Raw genomic sequence first — 27828 nt, forward strand, 5'->3', positions numbered from 1 at the left:
TATTTGGACTTTTCTATCCCAGAGAGCTGTGGAAGCTTGGTCGTTGTGTATATTCAAGACAGAGATCGATAGATTTTTGGGTACTAAGGAAATTAAGGGATATGGGAATAGTATGGGAAGGTGGAGTTGAGGTAGAAGATCGGGTATGATCTTATTGAATGATGGGGCAGAGTATATGGGGATTGTGGCATGAGGGGTGTGGGATGGGACTGGGGTGTGGAAAGACGTGAGGAGCGAGGGTGGAGCTGAAGACATTGGCTTAGGTCTTCTCAATGTTTGAGGGCCAAAAGGCCTACTGTAGCTCCTATTTATTATGTTCTTATATAAAAGATCCCATGGCAATATTGGACAAAGGGCAGGGATTTGTCTTGGCCAACTTTCTTCCCACAACCAACTCAAAAACACGACTAAGAAACAGATCTCTGGTTATTCATTCACTGACCCTTTGTGTGACCTTGCTATGTACCAGTAGGCTGCCAGTTAGCCTATATAACTATGGTGATTACATGAAATTTCCTGCCTGTATAGCATTTTGGGATGTCCTGAGGGCATGGTAGGCTGCTAAATAAATGAACATTATTTTTTGAAGGGATAATTGTATGGTATTAACTTAAATCTAGTTAACCTTTTCATGTGCCAGTTAAACAGTGTCAACACCCATCTCTACCTCTTCACCAAATCTTTCAACCTCTCCAGTTCCTCTGTACTGACAGACTGTTTGTCTGACACTGATTTCTGGATGAGCCGTAATATCTTCCAGTTAAACATTGGGAAGACCATAGCCAATGCCTTCAGTTCAACCCTCGCCACCAGTTTTATCCCTTTGGCCACAGTATCAGGCTAAACTAGGCTGTTTGTAACATTTGTATCCTATTTGTCAGCCATAGTTCCGTTGGTAGCGCTCTTGCCTCTGAGAAGGTTGTGGGTTCAAGTCTCACTCTGTAGACTTGAACACGAAAATCTAGGCTGACACTCCAATGCAGTACTGGGGGATTGCTGCATTGTCAGAAGTGTCGTCTTTTGGATGAAATGTTACACCGAAGCCCTCAGGTGGCCGGAGAAGATCCCATAATGTTATTTCGAAGAAGGGCAGGGGAGCTATTCCCTAGTGTCTTGGCCAATATTTATCCCTCAATTAAACATTAAAAAACAAATTATCTAGTTTAATCAGATTCCAGTTTGTGGGAGCTTGCTGTGCGCAATTTCTTACATTCCAACAGTGACTACACTTCAAAAGTACTTCATTAGCTGTAAGGTCCAGAACTCATGAAAGGCACTATATAAGTTCAAGTCTTTCTTTCTCTCTATTTAATCCTGAGATGTGCATATTTCCATATCCTCTTCAACATGACTGCCTACTTCCGTAATGTCACCTAAAGGCCTGCTCAGGTCAGGAAATAAAAACCTGACCCGAGCCCGAGTCCCTCCACTTTTCCCGAGCCCGACCTGACCTGGCCTGACCCGAGCCCGACCCGACCACCGGAATGGTTACCTACATTGATTCCATAGGTACTCACACTGCACTCACTGTGCTGCATTTGGATGGATGGATTAAGGAAGCTGCAGCGTGAGCGTGATGATGTCATTGAGACGCTCACTGTGCAGACTCGGAGTCTCCCTCCTTGACGTCCCGGACTCCAGCTCAGGTAAGTTTTTTAACTTTTACACTCTCCACTCCAGCAGAGCAAAATGCAAGACTTCCTGTGTGTGTCCGACCCCGACCTGACCCGGACCCTGCCCGGCCGGACCTGGAGGAGCGACCCGACCCGAACCCGACACATGTCATCGTGTCCCGTTGAGTTCGGATCGGGTACTGGCCTTTAATGTCACCTGTCTCAGCCTGTGGTGAGCTCCTTGTATGAAGTAAAGGAATATACTCTCTCTTGCTCTTGAATTGATGTTTTAAAAAATTTACATCTTAATTCTAGAAATAAGGAGCGGTCTTCAAGATGAGCTTAAAGCAATTTTACAAAAACGCATCATGGTGCTGGATGGAGGAATGGGCACCATGATTCAACAACACAAACTTGAGGAAGATGAATATCGTGGTGAGGAGTTCAAAGACCATCCTAAACCTCTAAAGGGGAACAATGACCTTCTCAGCATAACACAATCTGACATCATCTGCAAAATTCACAAGGTATGCTATACGGTCCAGTCTTGAATTAAGGCTGCAGAATCTGGAGGGCAGAACCAGCAATTGATAAAGCCCTTGTGTGCTGTTAAAAACTGTTGGATCTGTCATGCTGTGAATAGAGTCATGAACATTAGGGAATGTTAGAAATATGATGTATTTTCCTCTCCCACCCTGAAACTGCTGCTCAGTTTCCTTAGGTTGGGGAAATCATTTCATCCTCAATATCTGACAGCAGGATCATAGCTTACCATGACAGCTGATCTGCAGGCTTAGTTCAAAAGTGAACATAGGGTTGGCCAAGATGACTGGACCGTTGACCTGGGAAATGGAGAACCAAGAGAAAACAAATAAAGGGGAAGTAGCAGTAGGGCAAGTGAGGCCCCAAAATTCAAGGCTGTGGGGATAAGAACTAGGAACAGGAGTAGGCAATTCAGCCCCTCGAGCCTACTCCACCATTCAATACGATCATGACTGATCTCATCTTAGCCTCAACTCCACTTTCCTGCCCGTTCTCCATAACCCTTCAACTCATTTCTAATTAAAAATCTTTCTATCCCCTCCTTAAATTTACCCAATGTCCCGGCATCCACCGCACTCTGGGGTAGTGAATTCCACAGATTCACGACCCTTTGAGAGAAGTAATATCTCCTCATCTCTGTTTTAAATCTGCTACCCCTTATCCTAAAACTATGACCTCTCGTTCTAGATTGCCCCACAAAAGAAAACATCCTCTCTACGTCTACTTTGTCAATCCCCTTAATCATCTTATATACCTCAATTAGATCTCCTCTCATTCTTCTAAACTCCAGAGAGTAAAGGCCTAAACTGCTCCATCTCTCTTCATAAGACAAGCCCCCCCATCTCTGGAATCAATCCAGTGAACCTCCTCTGAACTGCCTCCAATGCAACTACATCCTTTCTCAAGTAAGGAGACCAAAATTGTATGCAATACTCCAGGTGCGGTCTCACCAATGCCTTGTACAGTTGCAGCAGCACTTCCCTACTTTTATACTCTATTCCTTTAGCAATAAAGGCCAAAATTCCATTTGCCTTCCTTATCACCTGCGGTACCTGAAAACTAGTTTTCTGCAATTCATGCACGAGGACACCCAGATCCCTCTGCACCATAGTTATCTTTGCTGGTTTGGCATACTTGGAAACTGACACTCTGTTTTCTGTTTCCATCACTCTTTTTGCCTTCCTTTGCTGCACTGCCTTTCATCCATTGCTCTCTGTCTTCTCCCTGCTCTCCCAGGTCTGTCCCTGTCATCTCTTTGTCAACCAATCACTTTTCCATCCCATTCTCTGACCACTCATTGATTTTTTTTGTTCTAAATCAAAGCACCAAATGTTAGAGAACATTAGAGATGCCAACTGCAGGGAAGCTGGAAATGGAACATGTCAGGTGAGGAGAAGGGCTTGAAGGAGCCCAAGGGTAAAAGAGGCAGGTAACGGGGAACAGGCATTAGGTGGGTGTGCAGTCAGGAATGAGAGGCATGGAAGGGGGAATAAATCAATAACTTCTATTAAAATTACATAAATAGTTAATGTAGAAAGATACATAACAAAAATTACAGATTAAAAAAACTTGTCTGAAGAAAGACATGGCAAAAGATGTTGGAGAAAGAATTCAGAAATTTTCTCCAGAGTTTCTCAGTGAACAGCGCATATATTTGGATAGCAAAATTGAAACGGAAGTGTTGGCTTCCCAAAAGCTGACACTAACAAGCATGATACCAGGAAGTAAGGTTTATAGGAAGGAAGTGCATGCTTTATGCAAGATTTTGAATATAGATTTTATTTCCTTTCCAGGAAAGTAAGTGTCATTTTTTTGATATTAGGAATACTTGCTGGCGGGAGCAGATATTGTGGAGACAAACACTTTCAGTAGCACGAGAGTTGCGCAGGCGGATTATGGTTTGGAACATTTGGTAAGAAATCTGACTGTTACCTAAAGATGAATCCCACTCCAGAAAATTGTGTGAAGAGAGAGCATCTTATTCATTTGTGCCATTTTGCACTCAAAACTGCCTATTCTTTTTCCTAATGTAAAAGAAGGCTTAAAATGGATGTGTTGCCCCATAAGGGGAGCTTTAGAACTCCAGGGGAGGTAAGGGAGGTGCATGTTGAGCAGAGGCTGTTCACAACTTGCACAAACGTTTTTTTCTGGCAAGTGTTCCAAGGCACGCCATTACTTAGGTGTACAGTTGTCTCAAGCTAATGGTGTAGTAGACGTATCTTCATCCATGCTTTAGTCCCCAAGATTGTTACTTAAAAAAATGCCATCTTAACAAAAGAGGGGTGGAATTTTCTGTGTATGTATAATTTATTTATGGTAATAAAGGAAGTTATTTTCTGTAAGCGTCTGGGTTAAGGTGAGCTTTAGATTTGGATACAACATTAAGGGAATTGTTACTCTTAAGTGGCTTTCAAAGAAATGTGCATGTTTTGTGCAGAATGATCATAAGCCATATTTGTGGGGTTTTTGGGTCACATGTTTTACTGAATATTTTCTTTACGTGATTCTCAATTGGTGTCCAGGCTCCTCCCATACCTATGCCAGTGCTACTATGAAGTTATCAGAGGCAACAGCTAAAAAATAGGCCAAGGTTGATGATTTCCTTCATTTTATTTTTTCCCTTTCCAATATTATTTGGAGGAAGCTCACAACTTTGGCATCTGAGAGTTTAACAGTTGTGTTTAGTCGTCTCCCTCTGGATATTTAAGTAAGTTGTGTTAGAGGCAATGACAGTGCACATGTATAAGGTTTGTTGGAGGGAATGAACTTGGGAGGCCAAATGACCTTTTCTCATTTCAAATATTTGTTATTTTGTTTGTTTGGGGAGATATCTGGAATCAGCTGTGCGGGTGATGGCGCCAATGTCTATCACTGCTGTTGCCCCTGTGGGTTACAGCTTGAACACAATTCTGCTAGTACTGGCATTTTATTTCCCTTTTTAAAATTTCTCCCTTTTGACAATCTTCACTTGAACAATAATACTAATGTTCCACAGACACTAGTACTCCATTACTTTCACTTAATGCTAGACAGTTCATTTTGGTCGCATATTAGATAATGGAGGACATCACAATCGGGATCAATCTGTCTTCAGTAAATATTCACACAATGCAAATAGCTCAATGCATAAGTCACTGGGGTCAATTTACTGCTGCATTAGCTTAACATCAGTTAAACTCAATGAAGCTTAGAACAGTCATGATCTGTGTGAATAAATACAGGGCCAGGTGCTGTAATTATCATTTTTCATTGTAGGGCTTGCTGCTTGCAATTGCACCACCTTCTAAGTAGTGGCTCTGAGTCATCAGGGAGCTGTAGTGATATTCTTGATGGGTTCATGCTCTGAAAACATTCCAGTTGTTTGACTTCCAGCATCTGCATTTTTTTTTTTGTTCTTGTTTCAATTGCAAAAGTGCTTTTTCAAGTGAAATTAGTATCTGTCAGTTAGGCTCGATTGGTAACATTCTTGGCTCCAAGTCAGAAGGTCGTGGGTTCAAGCTCCGCTATGGAATTGAACACACAATCTAGGCTGATATCAGTACATTCCTAACGTGGAGTGTTGCATTTTGGATGGGACATTAAATCAGGCGTTCATCAGCCTGTTCAAGTGGGCAGAAAAGATTCCATGATACTGTTCAAAGAAAGACAGGGAATTCTCCCAGTGTCCTGCCCATCATTTGTCTCTCAACCAACATGTCCAAATACACATTATCTAGTCATTCATTTATTTGAGACCTTTTTTTATTCTTTCATGAGATGTGGGCATCTCTGGCAAGGCCAGAATTTGTTGCCCATCCCTAATTACCCTTGACAACTGAGTGGCTTGCTAGACCATTTCAGAGGGCAGTTAAGAGTCAACCACATTGCTGTTGATCTGGAGTCACATGGAGGCCAGAACAGGTATGGACGGCAGATTTCCTTCCCTAAAGGACATTAATGAACCAGATGGGTTTTTTACGACAATAAATGATAGTTACATGGCACCATTACTGAGACTAGCTTTCAATTCTAGATTTTTATTATTAATTAATTGTACTTAAATTCCACCAGCTGCCATGGTGGGATTTGAACCCGTTTCCAGAGCATTAGCCTGTGCCTCTAGATTCCTAGCTCAGTGAGATTACCACTATGCCACCGTCTCCCCCCTCAGTGCACAGTTGTTTGCCTACGTTACAACTGTGGCTGCACTTAAATTAATCAATTGGTTAGAAAGTGCTTTGGGACAGGACGCTATATAAATGCAGCTTCTTCTATGTGCTCATAATACTAGGATACTAGAATTTGCTATCTATGTTGTTTTTCTCCTATCCAGGCTTACCGACTGAACAAAGTCTCAGCAGAACTGGCCAGAAAGGCAGCTGATGATGTGGGAGCGCAAACAGGTTACCAGAATCTTCATTGTTGTCAATATAAGATATACCAATATATAAGATAGTCGCCAAGAAATTGGAGAGTGAATTCAAAAGAAACTTCTTCACCCAGAGAGTGGAGAGAATGTGGAACTTGCTACCACATGGAGTAATTGGCGTGAATGGTATAGATTAAAGGCAAGCGAGCAAAGCATACGAGGGAGAGGAAACAGAGAGTTATGCTGATAGAAATAAAAACAAGAAATGCTGCAAATACTCAGCACGTCTGGCAACATCTGTGGTGAGAGAAGCAGAGTTAATGTTTCAGGTCAGTGACCCTGCTGAAGACCAACTTATGAAGTGGTCTTGATGCCACAATTTCCTAATGCATTTGGTATATGGACATCGGTATAAGGAGAGGGTGCAAAAGAAAGGATGGTAACAAAACAAAAGAAGGGTCACTGACCTGAAGTGATAACTCTGCTTCTCTCTCCACAGATGCTGCCAGATCTGCTGAGTATTTCCAGCATTTTTTGTTTCTATTTCAGATTTCCAGCATCTGCAGTATTTTGCTTTTATTATAGTTATGCTGATAGATTTTGATGAGGAGGCTCAAGTGGAGCAAAACTGCTGGCATGGACAGGTTGGGCTGAATGGCCTGTTTCTGTGCTGTACTTTCTGTGTAACTTCATCTTGATCCTTAAACTTGTGAATGTTAAATGCTTGTAGACAAATAAGGTAATATATTAAGTTACAGTTGCAACAGACAACAACATAGAATAGTATCTCCCACTCTGCTTCATACTTGATCTCAGCTGAACCACTGCAAAAAAAATGCTGGGCAGCAGCCAGGAGAGGGAGGAAACATTTGGAGCCTATAAGTCAATTTGAATCTGACAAACTGAAATAAGGTTGTAGTGTAATCCTTTTATTATATTCAACCAAGTCCAGACAGGTGCAATGTCTTTAACAGTAGACCTACAGAAAAATGAGCACAGTCGACCGATTTTTCCCTGGATAGAGATGTATCTTCATTGAACCTTTCGATCCTGACTGTCTCCACAAATTAAGGAAAGCTCCAGATCTTTATAGGTCGCCTCTCACGCACACTGTCCTTTCTGATTCAATATGGGATGACAAGTGTTATTGTGAATAAGTCCCCTAGGAATTGGATACTTCCTACAAAACACCAGATGAAAACTTGTTTACCATTCTGGCCTCTTGTCCCACTTGGTATCTCAAGACTATCTCATTTCACAATGTGCGGACAGGAATAGTCAACAGGCACAAAACACACATAGTGTACTTTCAGCAGAAATTAAACAGCACAGTCAATTATGCTTTGACACATTATACCCTAAAGCGTCTGGGAAACAACAGCTTAACCATTTCATTATTTTTAACTACAGTACAAATCCACAAGTCATTTATAAGTAAAAAAAATTAAAAACTTTATTCATATGAGCTTAAACTAAATCCTAGCTGTACATGTATCCACAACTAGGGTATTTTACAAGCCTAAGTCATAATTGCATCTCCTTTACCCAACTTATGAAGTGGTCTTGATGCCACAATTTCCTAATGCATTTGCTATATGGACATATAAGGAGAGGGTGCAAAAGAAAGGATGGTAACAAAACAAAAGTTGCTTCCGGATGTGTAACAAGCTATGTACCTATATATTGTTATTTCAGTGAGCAAATTAGAGTATTTGTTAGCAGGCTATCCATAAACATATGTAAATATATTTTTTGTACAAACAAAACAAGTCTTGTAAGGCACAAATAATTTCGATGTTGGTGGGTTTTCCCATGCTGTAATGATTCCAACCTGCCGGTTGAACTTTTAGGAGAAACGTCTCTTCCAGGATTAAGACCAATTATTGGTACCACCAAATGATCCTGCAGGTGAAAGAGATCACTGTATTTGAGCAACACACTGAGAGAAAACTCAGCTATATGTACAGTATATTTAATTTCAAAGTCAGAGCCAGGACACTCAGGAGAGAAGTTGGGAAACACTTCTTCGTAAAGCTAAGATCAAACATTTTTGTTAGCCAAGGGTGTTAAGGGACATGGAGCCAAGGTGGCTGAATGGAGTTAGGGGAATTATACAGTTATATGAAAAGGAAGAATGTGCAGGGTTATGGGGAGAAGGCACGGGAATGGAACTGAGGGTGTTGCTCTTTCAGAGAGCCACTGCAGAGAAGATGGGCCAAATGGCCGCCTTCTGCACTGTAATGATTCTGTGATACAGATCAGCCATGATCTCATTGAATGGCAGAACAGGCTCGAGGGGCTGAATGGCCTACTCCTCTGTAAATTTGACTTGGAAGGAAAAATAAGAATGTATATACATGGGACTCATCTAGTATTTAATGTTTATTGGAATTAGCATGGAGTTTTGTTATCATTATCATGGTTGTAAAGTTTTGCAGTGTTTCACTTTTAAACTTAATATCATTTGTCACAGGTACCCGAAGATTTGTGGCAGGTGCGATGGGACCGACCAACAGGACATTGTCAGTATCGCCATCTGTGGAAAGGCCAGACTACAGAAATATAAGTATGAAAATAATTTCCATGTCAGTAAAGGATTTTGGAGGATTTAAGAGTATTAAATTGGTCACTAGATATTGGAACAGACTTACAAATTATCTTTGAAAACAGCAAATGCTGTTGCAGAATTGGCTGCTCCCAGTTGTATTACTTTCTATGCAGTAATCTTTATCTTAGTTTTATGACTGCCACAACATAAGAGCAGGGATAAGAGATAAGACATAGTATGTTACTTAATTTACGGGATAATCAGTCAAACAATGTGCCTCATAGGCTGTGGTGTTTGTTGCTGAAAATGTTTAGGAATTTCTAACTTGGTTGCTATCGTATGTTACATATTGTAAGCTTGCATGCTAAATGATAATGTAATGAAATGTTAGGATTGTAACTTGAAGCCATGATTTCACCTCACACAAGTGGATGGGGGAGAAGGGAACTTGTGTGTGTCTTTACCCAAAGAATGTGGAACTCGCCACCAAATGGAGTGGTTGAGGTAAATAGCACAGATATATTTAAGAAGAAGCTAGATAGGTACATGAGCGAGAAAGGAATAGAAGAGTATGCTGATATGATTATAGGAAGAGGGGTGGAAGGAGGCTCATGGAGCATAAACACTGGCATAGACCAGTTGGGCTGAATGACCTGTTTCTGTGCTGTAGACTCTGTGTAATGCTATCTCTGTGTGTAGATAAATTTAAGCCTATGAAACTATTTACCATCGTCAGAGAATGATAATGAGGGGGCATGGGTTCAAGTTCAATAGGGAGGGTAAATGGACAGATCAAAAATAACTAGTTTACAGAACTTTTGAGAGAATTGGACAGGCAGTTGTTAATAAACCAATAGAGGATTGTAGGTAGTGAACTGTGCATGTTGTTTTTGACCAGCCAGAAATGGTCTTTTCCGACCTTGCACATTCTTATGTACTTGTTTTTTTTTTTAACTCATTCATGGGATGTGGGTGTCACTGGCTAAGCCAGCATTTATTGCCCATCCCTAATTGCCCTTGAGAAGGTGGTGGTGAGCTGCTGCCTTGAACTGCTGCAGTCCATGTGAGGTAGGTACACCGACAGTGCTGTTAGGAAGGGAGTTCCAGGATTTTGACCCAGCGACAGTGAAGGAACAGCGATATAGTTCCAAGTCAGGATGGTGTGTGACTTGGAGGGGAACTTGCAGGTGGTGGTGTTCCATGCATTTGCTGCCCTTGTCCTTCTAATTGGTAGAGGTCACGGGTTTAGAAGGTGCTGTCTAAGGAGCCTTGGTGCGTTGCTGCAGTGCATCTTGCTGCCACTGTGCGTTGGTGGTGGAGGGAATGAATGTTTGTGGGTGGGGTGCCAATCAAGCGGGCTGCTTAGTCCTGGATGGTGATGAGCTTCTTGAGTGTTGTTGGAGCTGCACCCATCCAGGTAAGTGGAGAGTATTCCATCACACTCCTGACTTGTGGGGCATTAAGTCAAAAGGTAGTATGACAAGGAGTGCAGGTAGAAAAGGAGGCAGAAATAGTACATAACAAAAGTTACTTGGATAGCCTGTTGGTTTGCTATTCAGGATCACAAGAACATTAGAAGCAGGAGTAGGCTATTCTGTCCCTCGGGTCTGCTCCACCACTCATAGCTGATCTGCACCTCAACTTCATTTACCCTTTTGACCCATATCCTTTTAATATCCCTTACCTCAAAAAAATCTGTCTCTTTCAGTTTTGAAAGCTCCAGTTGTTCCAGCACCCAGAGCCTTTTGGTGAGAGAATTTCAAATTTTCACTGCCCTTTGAGTGGAATAAGTGCTTCCAGCTCTAAATGGCCTAGCTCTAATAGTCCAATGGAGTTTCATTGTCAATAAATCTGTTTTACAGCATTCGATGAGTTAGTAGAAGCTTATGAAGAACAGGCCAGAGGCTTGCTTGATGGTGGTATTGATCTCCTCCTGGTGGAAACCATTTTTGATACAGCAAATGCAAAGGTAACAGATATACCAAACCTCACCCAATGTGGAAATTATCATAAAAGAAAATCCTGCAGCTATTTACTAATATTGGCTTTCATTTTAAATCCCGCTGTTTTGAATTTCACGCTGTATTTGGAAATCACATCAAAATATGATTTTCTTTTAACTTTGGTAAACTACCTTATATAAGTGCACATTATGAGGTCCTAATGCATTTCATAGCCCATGAAGACCCGTAATTACTATTGTGTGATAGGAAAAAAAGGCAGCCAATTTGTGCACAGCATGGTCCCACAAACAGCAATGAGATAAATGACCTGATAATCTGTATTTGACGCTTTTAATTGAGGGATAAATGTTAGCCATGATGTCAGAAGAATTCCCCTGTTCTTCTTTGAGCAGTGTGACAAGATCTTTTTTGTCCACCTGAGAGGGACCTCGGTTTAACGTTTCATCCGAAAGACGGCACTTCCAACAGTGCAGCATTCCCTCAGTACTGCAATGGAATGTCGGCCTAGATTTTGTGCTTATGTCTCTAGAACGGGACATGAAGCCACGACTACCTGACCCGAAGGAAAGAGTGCTTCCACTAAGCAAAGGTGCCACCTTAAATTGGAAGAGTGCATCTTTCATAGTTTGCCACTTCGAATTTTTATTTCAATACCTTTTTAATCTGCACAATCTCAAAATAGTCCATTTTACTATATCATTTTTCATGTATATTATGCAGGTTTTGCATAGTTCCGACAGGCGTCACTGGATAGTGATCAGGATCCAGTGTCTTGTCTGAATTTATTTACTCCTCTATCCCTAACCCAGGGGCGCCAGGGCCTGTTGGATTATCCTAGTTGGTGCTGCAGTTGAACTGAGCACAGACCCAAGATTGTTTCTGTTTTGTATGGCTTAGATACTCACCAAATATTTGATGTGGGAATTTATTATCTCATTTTTAACTCCAGTGCGACACAGCTAGGGTCTGTTGAAGGTTATCAAGTCCTCAGAAAACAATGTTATAATCCACTGATTTATATTAATGCTTTATTTGCTAATGATGCATGTTCATTTCATAGGCTGCCTTGTTTGCCATTCAGCAGTTGTTTGCTGAGCAGTATGAGCCCAGGCCTATTTTTGTAAGTATAAAATACTGTTGTACTTTTTCACTTTTCATTTTCCCCCCACCTTACCCCTCCCCTGCCCCCCACTCCCCCAAGTAACTTGTTTTGTAGCTAAATATTTTTGTTTTGTAACAGATTTCTGGAACAATTGTAGATAAGAGTGGTCGCACACTCTCTGGTCAGACAGGAGAAGCGTTTGTCATCAGTGTATCTCATGCGGAGCCACTTAGGTAAGATAATTAGTTGTCAGCAAAGGGAGAATCAAAAGAATAATTTTCAGTAGTGCAAAAACTTGTTCAACTGAAATCAGTGACACATAGAGGAGTAGGTATTTTGGATGTCAAGCAAACTTGAGTTAAAAATAAAAACACTCAGCAGTTCTGGCAAAATCTGTGAAGAGAGCGTCAACGGGCAGAATTTTATCCAGCCAGCAGGAGTGGGAGTGGAGGCATTGGGAGCCGAAAAATTGGGGTGGACATGCTAGCCCAGAAACCCGACGTCAATTCTGGATGTTGTCAGCAGCAGGAAAGCTCCAAGGCAGTGATGCCGCCACAAAGTGGTGGGACTGCAGTTTGAATTGGTGAACATTTAGTTAGAATGCATTTGCATTGAATTTAAGTGGGGGTGGGGGGGGTGGGATCAGATCTGTTTAAAGGTGGTGGCACCGAGGTGAGGTCTCAGTGCTGCAGCAGCAAGGCAGCCATAGTGAGCAGTGGATAGGGGAAGGTGGGGAGCGGAGGCCATTGTCAGCCTGCCGTGCTAGGATCTTTTCAAGGGTGGGCGCTGAGGGGCATTAGCGCGTCTTTAGAGGGCAACAACGGGATGGTCCCAAGGCAAGATTGTCTCTCCAAGGGCAGCGCACAGGAGGGGCAGAGGTCAACTGGCATCGGTCTCATACACTCAGTCTTTGTGGATCCCAGTGATATGCAGCAGTGGCTCAGAGGGAGGGAGATCCAAGATCTGACTGGGTACACCCGTGAAACTTCAGTAGGAGAGTGGAGCAGCCAGCCACGCCAGGAAGGAGCTATCCATGCCAGAGTGTACCAGACTCACCTCAACTACCTGCAAATGTGCAAGCGGCAGTGTCAGCGAATACTATGGCTCTCCAGGAAGGCTATCACTGACTTATGCGCCATGCTGCATGGGCTTCGGTGGACACTCAATGCCTGTGGCCTTGATGATCACGGTGACACTCAATTTCTATGCATTTGTCTCTTTCCAGGGATCCATTGGGTTTCCCAGGCAGTAGCCCATCACTGCATCGAGGAAATGACCGATGCTATGTTGAAAACATACAGAGACAGCGTGTGATACCGGACTGACCCTGACAGTCAGGCGGAGAGGGCTATCTGCCTTGGTGACATCACTGGACTCCCCCAGGTGCAAGCTGCCATCAACTGCACGCATGTAGCCATCAAGGTTCCCACAGAGCAACCAGTGGCTTTCATCAACAGGAAGGGCTGTCGTTCCATCAACGCCCAACTGGTCTGCGACCAGCAGAAGGACATCCTGCAGGTGTGTGCCTGCTTCTTGGGAAGCAGCCACAATGCCGACCACTTTGATAGTCCCAGGTGCCACAACTTTTCAGGGCACACGCTCGTCTTTAGGAATGGATTCTCTGGGACAAGGGCTACCCATTGAAGACATAGCTATTCATGCCTGTGAGGAACCTTCACACTGCAGCACAGGAGAGACACAACACCTGCCACGGGTCCACATGAGCGACCATCGAGCAGGCTATTGGGCTGCTGAAGATGAGATTCCAGGGCCTGGATCGATCCGGTGGAGACGTGCAGTATGTCCCATCGAGGGTCTCATGTATCGTGGTCTGCTGTGCTGTTCAAGATCTAGCATAGCAGAGTGGGGAGCCCTTGCATGAAAAGGACATTAGTGTTTGCCAGTCCTCATCCGACGAGCGGCATGCGGAGGATGCTACTAAGCACTGGTCTTGATTCCCTTGCACCAGAGGCCATGCACATTGAGTGATACACAAGGGAGGCACAGGACAATCTCATACATACCCAGTTCCTGCCACAATGATGGCTATCAAAGTGAACTTAATAAAAATTCACCTCACTGTTTTCTACCTGTTGCCTCCTTCCTATTGCACTCCAGTGCCTAGCGCCCAGGTTCAGCACACGCTCTGATACATCTGAGACATTAACCAAGTATGGCGTTGTGCCTATACTGGCAGCACTTTGAGGGAGCAAGGTTGAAGGTTGCATCTGACAAAGCAGCAATGAAAGCATGAGCCATTTACAGCAGTGGTTTTGACTTCCAGTTATTCACACAGTTGGAGCAACCAGTGACAAGGCCACAGTTAATACAGCAATAAAACCACAAGTGCGTTAATGTGCTCTTTATACGCTTTTGTGCGCTTCTATGCAGTGCGACCCTTGCACTGGCAGCTGAGGTGTTCCCATGCATCTGCTGCCCTTGTCCTCCTAGGTGGTAGAGGTCACAGGTTTGGAAGGTGCTGTTGAAGGAGGCTTGGCGAGTGGCCTGAAACCTGGTGGACCCTGGCTGGCTGAGGGGCTCCTACAGAGGTGCAGGATCCTCCTTTGTCGTCGCAGCTAGTGGAGCTGGGGGTCACTGGCAGAGGGACTGAGGAGCCACTGTTCACACTCTGAGTGCCCCGAGGTGAGCCCCCAGATGTGGAGGGCAGACTCTCCTCCTCCCTTTCAAGACTTACTTGCATTTCCCTGCTAACCTGAGACAGACGAAGACCTGCCGGAGACTCCATGTGCCTCACCTCTCTCCCACCTTGCCACTGTTTGTTTCCCCTCTTGGCCAAGGCAATGGTTTGCAGGTCTGCGGGATCTGGCTCTCCATGAGGGTCGCCAACCTCTCGATGGAGGAAGCCATGTTCTCACATGCCTGAGCCATGGCAGCACTCATGGCATGGATGGACATCTCCAGTGTGCGCTCGCGGTCACACATTGCCTCAGGCAGCTCGACCAGATGCTCCCTTACCCCTCTCTGCAACTCCAGCATATTCTGTGCTGCAGGCATCAGAGGCTCGTCGTCAGCCTGGGGTTCAGCATGGGCCTGACCTCCTGTAGTCCTTCGAATATCAGTGACCTTGGCTGTCACAGCCTCTGTCAGCTACTTGGGCACATGTGTGGTGCTGTCACCAGCTTGTGACCCTGCATCTAAGTCTGAGCGCATACCCTCCGACATGACAGGATTTCAGCTGGTGCAGAGTGCAGGGGAATGTTGTGACGGTCCTCTGACTGTTACTCCTTCTCTTCAAAGGTCGATGGCAGGCTCCCTGTCCCAGCAGCTGCGATTTCCTCCAGCTACAACCTGCATGAGAGAACACAAAACATTTGTGGGTTAGGTTGTTCAGATCTCCTCATTGCCAACCATAGATGATGTGGATCTCCAGTAGTGTGGTGGAGGGCACATGAGCACAATGGGCTGAATTTTACAGCCCCCCGGTGTTGGGTGTCGTGGTGGTGGAGGGGGGCTGGGCGCTGGAAGGCCCATACCGATATTGTTGGTGGCAGTGAGGTCTCGTAGCGCCCCCCCCACCGCTCAGCGAGAGGAGCCAAACATTTAATAAATGAATTAATTATTTACCCGTTCCCGTCGTCCGTTCGGGTGCAGTATTGGTGCCGGTGGCCAGCACTCCCGCACCTTTGTTGGAGGGAGCAGGTAAGTTTTTCTGTTCGGGGGGGGGGGGGGGGATGGTGGGGCTGAGGGGGGAGCAGGGTCAGACTCATCTGATTTTGTGTAGGGGATGGTGGAAAGGGGTAAAGTGCACAGATTATGAACTTGGGGGGGGGGGGTGGGGGGGGAGAGGTCAGGTGCACAAGGCAAGTATTTTGGGGGGGGCAGAGAGGGCAAAGAATGAATTCTGTGGTTATTGGGGGGGTGGGAGAGGGGCTACAAACATTTAATTTTTCAAAATCAATTTTAAATCACTATATAACTTTAAATATTGAAATTAAATGGAAGGCTAGAAGCCCTTTAACGAATGCATCAGCGCCTGCGCAAAGGCTGCTGAGGCTATTGCTGGGGACGGACCACCTGCCCCCTCCACGTCATCGGTGGGGGAGCACGGTCAGTCTCGGCCATTAACTGAGCCGCCATGTTTAATAACGCGGCGGCTCTGCGAAACGGGCCGCCACTCTTTATATTGCAACATAAATTTCAGCCCAGTGTCTCCTCGCTTTCTTGTGCGGACACTCCGGTCTGATCATCTGTGATTGCTCGTCTGTCCTGGGCTCCCGTTAGATCCACAGGGATCCCACCACCAGCCCTCAATGTCTGCCTGGTGCTATGGGTCCATTTCTCCTGCAAGCAGAAAGAGGGATCCAGTTGGACCTCACACAAAGAACAACAGGACACTTATGCTAGTGGCAGCCTGATGGGGTCTCCCAAATGGCTGCTTCTCACATCTGCCCTCAGGAGATGTAGTGGGAGTGAATTCTGAAAGGAGGTGGCCTGTTGCCTTTCATCTGACAAGATGTGCTGATGCCTCACTCACCCTTTGTGATGCCACCGCCCTTTGTGATCACTCCCTCCCATTTAGCCATATGCAAGCCCCAAAGAGGAGATTAGTATGGAGGACACACCTTGGCGGAACAAAGGAAGTTATTGACCCTCTTGCGGCATTGGACCCAATTCCAGGGGCTGACCCCGTGGTTACTGACCTCCTCTGTGATCTCTGTCCAGGCTTGCTTGGTCAGGCAGTCTTCCGTCCCTTGCAAAGAGGACCTTCCGCTTTTTCTTTGTAGCTAGGAAGAAACACTCCAGGGATGCAACGCTAAACCGTGTGGCCACCCGGTGTCTTGCCTTGGACATGATCCCAGTTGGCTCCCGCTCTGTCCCTTTGGTTCGCAGTCCTGGTGCAGGGGCGAAGAGAAATCCCAGAGTAAAAACAACAGTAGCAGGCCTGGTGGGGGTGTGGTCCAGCAGCAACAGCAGCAGTAGAGGGGGGAGGTGTCCAGCAGCAACAGCAGTAAAGGGGGTTCCGGCAGCAGCATTAGAGGGGGGTCTAGCAGCAACAGCAGCAGTATGGGGGGTGGGGTCCAGCAGCAACAGCAGCAGTAGAGGGGGTGGGGGTCTGGCAGCAGCAGCAGCAGTAGAAGGGGGTCCAGCAGCAGCAGTAGAGGGGAGGTCCATCAGCAAGAGCAGCAGTGGGCGAGCTGGAAAGATTCCAGCAGCACTCCAGATTCACTGCATCAGTGAAAGGCAGCAGTAACCGCAGGACTGGCAGCGCTTTAAGGATGGCGCCAGCTCCTGTGTTTTCGTCAGCTAATGCTGCTATCAATACCTCGTAGCCCACCCCTGTCCTGAAATAGGATGGGACCCGTGCCTTGGTTATGTTAATTGGCCAGCCACCATGTGATTGCGGTTGGCTGGCCGCATATGTGACATGTGGCGACAGCACTTGCTTCCGGTACCACCGCCGGGACCCACGACAGGCTGATAAAGTTCAGTCCAAGGTTTTAGGTCAATGACATTGCATCAGAACACAACAGTAAGACAAGCTGTGATAGTGTTCAATGTTGCATTGGAGTTTGTTGTAACGTGTTCTTGACTATATAAGGTGCCTGAGCTTTACTCTTGCACTTTGTGCTGTTCTTCAGATAGTTCAAGTATAACATGATCCGAGCCACCTGTCAGACTATTTGGAATATGTAGCAACTGTATAACCTGTACTACATGATGGAATCTAACCAATGCATTTTTAATGATACGTAAGAACATTCCTCATAGTTCAATTGGGTAATGTTTTAAGGAGCAAAAATGGGCTGTTAATACTTTACTGTATCAATGTATATGATCAGTGTACCCAAAGCTGCATTTACAACAAGTTGTCCTTGTTTTTGCATCATTTCAACCTTTTAAGTTCAGTGACATTTGAAAGTCGTGTTTGTTTGTATTATGCTTCCATGCGGTAAAGTGTATCTGAAAGTCTGTATAAGAGTTAACGGCATGTTTTCTAGGTTTGACTGAAAAGTTATGGCTATGTAACTCGATAAGAGACTCAAACGACAGTCAGCTGTTGGATGCTGCTGTCCTCTTGTCCACTTGTGTTACATGTTTTTGCAAATCTCTGTAACAGCAGGAGCTTTCTGTCTTTCTGGACAAATAAAATGGACACACTCAGGCATTTTTACATGTGTATGCAATTTCCAGAACACTAGTTCATTTCCCATTGCTAACTGTCATTAAAGCTGTTTTTCTTTTATTTATTAATTTTCCTTCCCCACCCACCCATTCAATAAATTCTTTTTATTTCTGGTTGGTAGGTCAACAAAAGTGATTGCCTTCCAATTTAATTTATTTTTTCTCTGCTGAAAATCAGGTCCAGAGATGGGCATGTGAAACTGGAATTCACAGTATTTTTTATTAGGCAAACTGAATCTTCTTGGTATGAGCAGCTTCTTGAGTCATGGCCCCCAAGCGCTGTACAGACTTTCAGTCTTATGAAGATAACTGGAAGTTCACTAATATGAGAATTTTGTGGTCTTCTCTGTGTACCATAGTGTTGCGACCAGGTGAGAAGGGGTTTAGGGGTTCCCTTTCAGCCTTTGCCTGGTTTAACCATAACAGGGTTTAATTTTAGAAACACTAGTTTTATACAGAAAAAGTAGAAAGAATAAAGGAGGAAAGTTTGAGGCAATCTGTTCATTATTTACTGTCCTTTGAGTTCAATGTGGAGTCTTTGGTTGCAGGTACGTCCTGCTATTCGTTGCATCAACACAGACTTGACTTTGTTGCAGAGAAGCCTGGTCTTGTGTTTAACAGAGTGATTTTGGCTCTTCCTCAAGTAATTTGCTGCATGTGCGTGTATGGCATTAAAAAAGTATGAGCTTCAACTTGTTCCGATGTCGGAATCTTTTCTCTTTTGAGGTGCATGTGTCTTCCATGGGTCCGGTGGCTTGGGAGAAAGCGAGAGAGACAGCCGGGAGAGAGGCTTGTTTGTTCCAGCTTCATTTGCAAAACCTTCTGCATCTTTCTGTGTGGCACAATTCAAAAACCCCCAGATTGCCCAATAGTTTGGTCATGTGACTTCCTTATTTGGAACAGTCTTTCTCGCGAGGTTTGTGGATTGTATTATTTTGTCAGGCCCTGTAATGCACTTCCTTACACCGTCAAAATTCATTTGGGTTAATTGGCTCAGGGAATAGTCCTTTGTTTCCACATGCAGCGTCTCTCAGTATGCAAATGTCCTTCCAGCCCAGTATCTGGTGATCTTCAAACAAGTAATTTCTTCACTCCAGCAGTAGTTTAAAATCAGTGTTCATATGACAAAATTAATATGCCTCATTCTTGGCAGGTCAGGGTCTGCATGACAATAGACTGGAAACACAAATCACTGGTAGAAAATAGCTGATATTTACCAAGCTGCACATTCGGAGTGGGGGAGGCGAGGTTATGGACAGGAAACCTAGTGTACAGGTTTCAAGGATGTCCTGCAGTCTGCATCACCATTGGTTGGGGGGTAGGAGCTAGATGATAGTTGTGGTTGGCAGGGTGTATGTGGAGCATGATCTGGGTGAAGATGGTAGCCAAGGGAGGGGTAGTGCATGGTCGGAGGGAGGAACACTGTTCCTCCTCGCCCAAAAGCAGTGCTGTAAAGGAGCTGGCTTATAGATCTCGCCCTTCCCACCTCCTTTTACCTGCCAGGTTTTCTGCGGCTTGGGAAATCCATCTGTCATTAGCTAAACATAGAAAGGATTATTAAAGTGGATGCACACAGAATTCTTAAAAGCTTTCAGTGACTGACCCATCCGCTAAGAGCGGATTGGTCGCCTGCCCTGTCCCGCTTCCATTAAAACTGGAAGTAGGCGGGTTCAAGGCTGGTTGGGTTTGAAATTTAAATTTTAGCTTTGCGCATGACCCGAATCCACCTGATTTTAGGGGTTAAACTTACCCCCAAAGGGGTATTGAAGTTAGCAAAAAGAACTAAAGGCAGCAGATGAGGTTGGAATGACGACACTGGAAATTTTGTGCAATTGCAGTGGATGTTCGCATAGAATGCATAAAGGTACACCTGGACACTAAGAGGCTCACAAGCCTTGAGATGAGCATGAAACTGTAATGCTAAGATGCAGCATTCACACTTGCTGAGCATGACATTGTGGGTGAACACTTTGGTGTCCTGTATTCATCAGCCCAGATATTAATTTTTGCTTGGTGATTTTGAGAGGACTTTTTGTCCAGTAGCAATGCCTCCAACCTAACCTGAAAATCACTGTCATTCTGAATGACAAGATTAAAGGCTAGTTCGTTGGAAATGTTGATGATTTTAATTTTCAGAGAATCACGTGATTTTCTCAGGTATTTGCATAAACACAGACTTGACTTTGTTGTCGAGAAGCCTGGACTTGTGTTTAAGAGAGTGATTTTAGCTCTTCCACAAGTAACTTGCTGCATGTGCGTGTATGGCATTAAAAAGATATGATCTTGTGTAGCAAGAAGTAGTAGCTGTGAATTCAGACTCTGCTTCTTAACTGCACAGTTTGGCCATGAGCGAAGCGAAATGAAAATCCACATTTGCGTTTCATATCTTGCTTGTCTGCATTTTGCTGCTTCTCATGTAAAAAGTACTCTTGAAATGGTGACTGAAGCAGTTCATCATTATTTTTGGCACCATCTTCAAGCGTGTGAACAGCATGAGAATGGCTTATATGATATTTGTGAAGAGACCCACATGGATTGTAACCTGCCAGTTGTAGTGCTCCCCATGAAATTATTCCGTTTGTAATTAGCTTCAAAAGACATGAAATGGTTTAATGCAAGTTTTTGATAAATCAGAGTTTCACAGCACAAAAAGCTCATTCTTTGAAAATGTTTGCAGTTACTCAAGAATCCAGACAAATTCTGCAGACACCACTAGAATTTATAATCAAAATTCTTGGCTGTTACATGAGATGCAAATACTACTAGAATCCTATCCTTCCTGTAAAGGCTCAAGCTTTTGATTAATTTTGATGTTCATTACATTCTGGTGTTTATAAAGTCTCAGCTGAACTTAACACAACAGAGAAGAATTGCATAAATTCCATTATTGCTGAAAACATACATTTTGTCGAAGCCAGTTGCCAACCAATCAGCACTCTCTTCTCATACAGTATTAATTTGTTACTTTCCCTTACATTGGTATTCTTGCAAATTGTCCTGATGAGTGCAAGATGAAAAGCTTCGACAAAATGTCTCTGTTTTCAGCTATACTCAAGTTCTGCACTACCAAACGACAATTTGAATTCCATTATTGTTATCTGTGCCGTCAAGATTTCCAGCGAGCTCTAGGCTTTTGTTGAGAGCTGTCTGGTCTGCAAAATTGAATTTTTAAAAATAATTTTCCTCCTTGTGGCTTATGGCAAAGACAAAACAAAACTAGAAAGTGAATTCCACATCTAACTGGGTATGCCTGGTACAGACAATGAGGAGATTGCTCTTTTTTTTTACAGTTCCTGATGAAACAATGAACAATTTCTCATAATAATATGATATATTTTCCTTTAGCATTGGATTAAATTGTGCTTTGGGAGCTGTGGAAATGAGGCCATTCATAGAAGCAATTGGAACATGCACAACTGCCTATGTTTTATGTTACCCTAATGCAGGTCAGTACCTTATGTTTTATATATTGTATGAGAAATCTATATCAAAGAAACAGGATAACATTTTGTAAACTATAAATGATTTCATGGCATACATACACAGGATTAGCCTGAAACATGTTTACCATCATTGATGGGTACTTACATTGTGAATTCTGCACTAGTTTCATATAATTGTTACATTATTCAGTTAGGTCCTATAGATATTCATTTGAGAAAACCCCCTGTGAACCTGAATCTTTGCTTGTTAAGATTCCAAGCCTCCTGGCATTAACAAATGCTGCATCGTGCCTATGAAGACTAGTAGAAAAATAGAACTTAAATAAAAAGCACGTGGCAATGATATTTCTTCTTCAGCTAACCAACTAATGGATTTAGTTTCCTAGCTCAGGATTTATGTTAAGAGTCATTATATGTTGTTAACTTTAGGCCTTCCCAACACATTTGGAAACTATGATGAAACTCCTGAAGTCACTGCAAAACACCTGAAGGTACTGTTCATCAAACCTCTAACTAGCAGTCTGTTACATTCACTTGTGTGTTTCAAGTCCTCCCTTCTCAATTTTAGTCTCTTTTCTCATGCAGGAGTACAGTGAGATGGACCATGGCAGGCGAAGTGGCTGTTCTTCATGTATGAGCCTAAATAGTCAGCAGGATATTTGATTATCATGCTGCACCATAGCTGAAAGTAATTCTGATTTCACTACATCTCCTTTCTAGCAATAGATGCTGATGAAAAGTGGAAATCTTGGTTCATTTTATTTCTCGTCAATTTTCCTCCTCCTCTTCTAGCCGAATTGTAATGTGGTGATTAGCTAACTCGGTACAAACTAAGAATTCAACTGTCTCTGGTCTGTGTGGTTGTAACCAGTGCAATTATTGTAGCTTTAATACCTGTAAATATAAATTTATTATGATAATGGAACTCTTAGTTGCAATTGGAGCTGACGGGTTGTGCTTATGGGACTCTGAAAATCCCAAGTTCCTTAACTCGCTCAATTATATTCCTAGCAAGACCTTGCAGGTTTTTTTTGAACAGAATCAAGTGACTGCTGTTTGAGTAGAATCACCTAAAATAATATCTCCTTATGTGCAGGCTCTACGAGGCCCAACTTCTTAGGTACTTCACCTGAGAAAGGGGTCAAGGTAGCTGTCCAGCTCTTTCTCACCTGTGTACTGTGATTTGCCCAGTGCTACCCCCTCAACCTCACTATCTACATCCTTAGGGCTGTTTATAGTTAGTGTTTGTGAAATTGATGAGAATATTAGGTGTTTGCTTACTCTACCACTGAAGATGCTGGCAGGCAGTTCTTCCAGGCCAACAAAAACATACATGTTACTATGCAGGCTTAAGACACACGGTTGAACACCTTGCATTGAAATGCACCTGTGTGTGATGGTTTTGTGGTCAGGAGGAGTCCTGTGGCTTCACCTTTCCCTATGCCTGATATGCTCTCAGGCATTAATATCCAATGTGTCCTCTTTCAAGGGAGTTATGGGCTTTATGTTGGTTGCCCTTTCTATAATTTGTGTTGGTTTAATTCCACTCAAGTTATTCGGTCCTGAATGAAAAGAGCACATACAGTGATAAATGAGTGCCTATCATACAGCAGGATCCTGTGTATCAGATAAACAACATGCATCATGCAGTTAACTTGTGTTAGAATGGTTTGCTGTGTGAAGCCCATTTAAGATTTGTGTGTGACAGCTGTAACAGTTGTAAGTTGCAGCTTTTATCTGTGCCCTGCTGCAGTATACTCATGCATTCAAAGAGCTGTATAGTCATATAAATATTTTAGATATCAGAAAACGACTAACTGGGTATGGGGAACACTTTATGCAATGTTTATTTGTGATTGCTACTAGGTATAGGAAGCTGTTTTGTAGCAATGCTGTTTTGGTAGTCGTTTATCAAGGGCTACCATCTTCTGCATTTGGACCCAGGTCCTCTGGCTGTTGGTGACAGCTTTCACCCTGTTAGCAGGTTTGTTGTCCTGGCCTCTTTTGTGGAGGTTGCCTTTTGGTGTTAAAAGGAAGAGACATTGTTTATCTTTATCCAGTGTGACTTCCAGTTCAGCATCAGTGTATCTGATGGTATTTGGATGGGAAATCTTCTCCATGCAGGCATTTTGCAATTATAAATAGCTCTGAATTGCAGCAGAGCTGTTTAAATTAGTCAGCTGTGAACCTTGGGCAGCCCACCGTACAAAATAGGTTCTGTGAACAACTCCCAAGTGTTTTGAATAACCAGGCATGCAAGCACAGGCAGCAGCAGCCTATTTGTAGTTATGTGGGTTTTTTAATGTTCAGTAGTAATTTTAGCGAAAGCAGTTGGAGCTTTAATTGTAGGTCTGATTTGTTTGTTATGATGGGTCTCGTTTTGCAGGAATTTGCCCTGGATGGACTAGTGAACATTGTTGGAGGTTGCTGTGGAACGACTCCAGCTCACATCCGGTAATTTATGCTGCAGATGGCTTAAAGTACAATTTTTTTGATCAGAACTGCATTGGTGCAATACAAATTACTCTTGAGTGGAAACTTCTTTCTTAATCGACTTTTATGAAGCTACTTGTGGGGAAGAAAACAAAGAATTGTGGAGAGATCTCAAGCTCTGTAGTTGTGCAGGATGTAAGTAGTCCGACTAACTCTGCTGCAGGTTGATTAAGCAAACATCAGTATCACTGATTTTCCACACAGTTCATTCCTTGCCTGGATTTGCTGAGCAGAGACATAACAGGTGCTTTCTCACAGGACAGGTTAAAATGTCACCTAGGTTGCTCTTTATAAACATTTTCACCTGGATATAAGCCTTCCTCTCAGTTGGGGCATGCTGTTTACAGGGAGAGTTTAAGTGTGTGCAATGCAAGAAAAAATACAGATTGTTATCTCCCTGTCTTCCACTCAGTTTGAGTAACTTCATTTTGTGCTTACTACATCCATATATTTGTTTTAAGTATGTCATTGGCAGAAATATTTAATAATTACTTGCATTTGTATTTGGGCATCAAATTAGAAGAGGATATCAAAAAGATATAAAGCCATTTAAGATAGAAATGGGGGAGATAATTGATAAACTAATCAAACTTGAGAGAGGATGGATTGTATATTTGGATATTAAAAGAAGTTAGGAAAGAGATAGCAGAGGCACTATTACATGTATATAAAAATTCATTAGGAAAGGGTATAGTGCAAGAAGACTGGCAGACAGCTAATGTGATTCCTATATTTAAAAAGGGAGATTGAACAAATTCAGAGGACCAAATAACAATGTTGGTGGTTAGAAAGATAATAGAATCCTTACTGAATAGAAAAACATCTAGATACTGAAAGTATAGTAAAGAACAGTCAGTACAGGTTTCAAAAGGGAAGGTCATGCTTGACTAACCTTATTAAATTCTCTGAAGAAGTAACAGAGAGGTTAGACAAGGGTAATGCAGTAGATGTAATATATTTGGGTTTTCAAAAGGTCTTCAATAAAGTACTCCATAGTAGAATAATGACTAAGGTCAGAACGTATGGAGTCAAGGGGAAAGTAACAGAATGGATATTAAGCTGGCTACAAAACAGAGAACTGCGGGTAAGAGTTAAAGGTAGTTATACTGGAAAGAAGTGGGAAGTAGTGTTCCACAAGGATTGGTACTGGGACCATTGGTGTTCACTATTAAACACACAGGAATAAGAAGTGCAATTCCAAAATTTTTGCAGACAGCACCAAATTGGGCGACTAGTTAATGCGGAAGAGGACTGCAAAAAATACAGGAAGGCATTAATAAATTTGCAGAATGAGTATGTAATTGGCAAATGAACTTCAATATAGATAAGTTGGAAGTGGCAGATTTTGATAGAAAGAATAAAGAGGCCACATAAGAGGAGGGATAAGAAAGGGATAGAGGATCAGAGGGATTTGGGGATACAAATACACAAATCATACGAACATACCAATTAGGAACAGAAGTAGGCCATTCGGCCCCTCTAGCCTGTTCCGCCATTCAATAAGATCACGGCTGATCTGTTTGTGTCTTGAATTCCACACTTGCATCTACGCCGGATGACCTTTGATTCCCTTACCTAACAAGAATCTATCTACCTCCAAAGTAAAGTAGTGATGCAGTGTAATAAGGACATAAAAATAGCAAACAAAGCACTGAAGTTCATTTTTGGAAGGATAGAATCGAAAAGCAGAGAAGTTATGTTAAGGTTGTATGGAACCCTGGTTAGACCAGACTTTGAGTACTGTGAACAATTCTGATTTCTATTATGAAAAGGATATAGAGGCACTTGGAGAAGATGCAATGAAGATTTACTAGGATGAAACCAAGGAAGATTGAACCATCTTGGGGCTCTTTCCTCTAGAAGAAAGAAGATGGACGTGTGACCTGTAAGAGGCCTTTAAGATTATGAAAGGATGTGATCGGGTAGATGTAAAGAAAATGTTTCCACTTCCAGGGGAGACCAGAACTACAGGCCATCAACATAAGATTGTTGCAAATAAATCCCAACGGGGAATTCAGGAGAAACTTCTTTAACCCAGAGAGTGGTTGGAATATGGAACTTGTTACCACAAGGAGTAGTTGAGGCGAATAGCATTGATGCATTTAAAGGGAAGCTAGATAAGCACATGACGAAGAAAGGGATAGAAGGATGTCTTGATAGGGTTAGATGAAGAAGGGTGTGGGAAGGCTTGTGCAAAGTATAAACACCAGCATTGATCTGGAAGGCTAAATGACCTGTTTCTCCTGTTTCTCTGCTGTAAATTCTATGTAATTGTGAAATATTCTGATTATTTAATAAATGTTCTGCATCTTGTTGTATTTTTAGGGCAATAGCAGAAGCAGTCCAAAAATGTAGACCTAGAATTCCTCCTCCTTCTGTTTTTGGAGACTTCCTATTACTGTCAGGTAAATAGATAAATGGAAGCAAAATACTGCGGATGCTGGAAATCTGAAATAAAAACAAGAAATGCTGGAACCACTCAGCAGGTCTGGCAGCATCTGTGGAAAGAGAAGCAGAGTTAACGTTTCGGGTCAGTGACCCTTCTTCGGAACTCAAGGGTCATTTCATGAGGCTGAAAGCTATAGATTTGACCTCGAGGAAACCCCGCAGCTACAGTGAGGCAACAACAGCCTCAGGAAGAGAATGAGTGCCTTCAGAGCACTCCTGGAGAAGCAGAAGTCTCTCTCACGGCACCTTGAACTCTTCTCCCCCACCCCCTTGGAAACACTCCCCTCCAGGGTCGGGAATTGGACCACCCCTAGGATCAGGGCAGAAATGGTCCCGACTCCTGAAAATATTTTATCAGCCTCCTCTGGAATGCTCCTGCCTGACTGGCAGCCAAGCCCATCAATCAGGCTGACTTCTGGGCAGGGAATCTGTTGGGGCCAAAAGCTGCACACTTTCCAATCCTGTGAGGAGGGTTTGAAGGCAGGAGAGGGAGCAGAAGTGTAGATTAGGGTGTCAGGTCGGCACCCCAATGCATTCCAGCCTCTGGCTGATCTTGCCAGAGGTGGGTGAACAGCAGCGGTTCGTCACTTAGCCAGTTACATGCCGAATGGGGGGGCGGTGGTGGGGGGATGGTGAGCACTCCATCGGACCCTCGCTGAGTGCGGAGCCTGGCAATTCCATGGAGATGGCCTCTCAGCAGCAGGCCGGAGGCGTTACAGGAGCCAGAGGCTCCATGCTACAGTGGCGGGGCAGTGGGGATGAAAGGGCGCACCCATAACTGAAATGAATCTTTAATTGGATGGCAGACTGGAGGGCACACTGCAGACCCATGTGGGGTCGGGACCCAGAAAATATTTTATAAGCAGAAGTTTCTACCCTGATTCCACAGCTTGCAGGAAAACCTGGACTTCCATGTATTCTGCATGACCGGATGGCACCACCCCCTGCAGCCCTTGCTCCCAGCATGCAGTCAACTAAAAATTTCACCCGTAGCTTGAGGCTTGAACACACAATCTCCATACCTGAAGGAAAGAATGCTACAACTGTGCCAATCTAACACAAATTTTGGTTGCACCTTTAGCAGTTATGAAGCAAAGGCACTCAATTCTGAGGTGCATTTGATTCATGTTATACTGCATACCAAGCAGCCATAGCAGTTATTACTTTCATTTTTCCGCCTCC

At 43.5% G+C, this 27828-nt stretch overlaps 1 protein-coding gene across 4 annotated transcripts in view; it reads left to right on the forward strand.

Annotated features, from left to right (window-relative positions):
- mtr (5-methyltetrahydrofolate-homocysteine methyltransferase) overlaps positions 1–27828 on the forward strand; it is an 81310-nt gene that overhangs the window by 4996 nt on the left and 48486 nt on the right. The window contains exons 2-12 of one of the 4 annotated variants that reach the window (XM_068045299.1): positions 1929–2140; positions 3979–4068; positions 6469–6538; positions 8978–9070; positions 10915–11021; positions 12077–12136; positions 12257–12351; positions 21608–21708; positions 22135–22196; positions 24092–24159; positions 26524–26603. In XM_068045299.1, the coding sequence (XP_067901400.1) occupies positions 1929–2140; positions 3979–4068; positions 6469–6538; positions 8978–9070; positions 10915–11021; positions 12077–12136; positions 12257–12351; positions 21608–21708; positions 22135–22196; positions 24092–24159; positions 26524–26603 (1038 nt within the window). The other 3 variants (XM_068045300.1, XM_068045301.1, XM_068045302.1) reach the window with 3 other exon arrangements.

The sequence above is a fragment of the Heterodontus francisci genome, chromosome 13 (genome assembly GCF_036365525.1).
Source record: "Heterodontus francisci isolate sHetFra1 chromosome 13, sHetFra1.hap1, whole genome shotgun sequence".
NCBI classification, from domain to species: Eukaryota; Metazoa; Chordata; class Chondrichthyes; order Heterodontiformes; family Heterodontidae; genus Heterodontus; species Heterodontus francisci.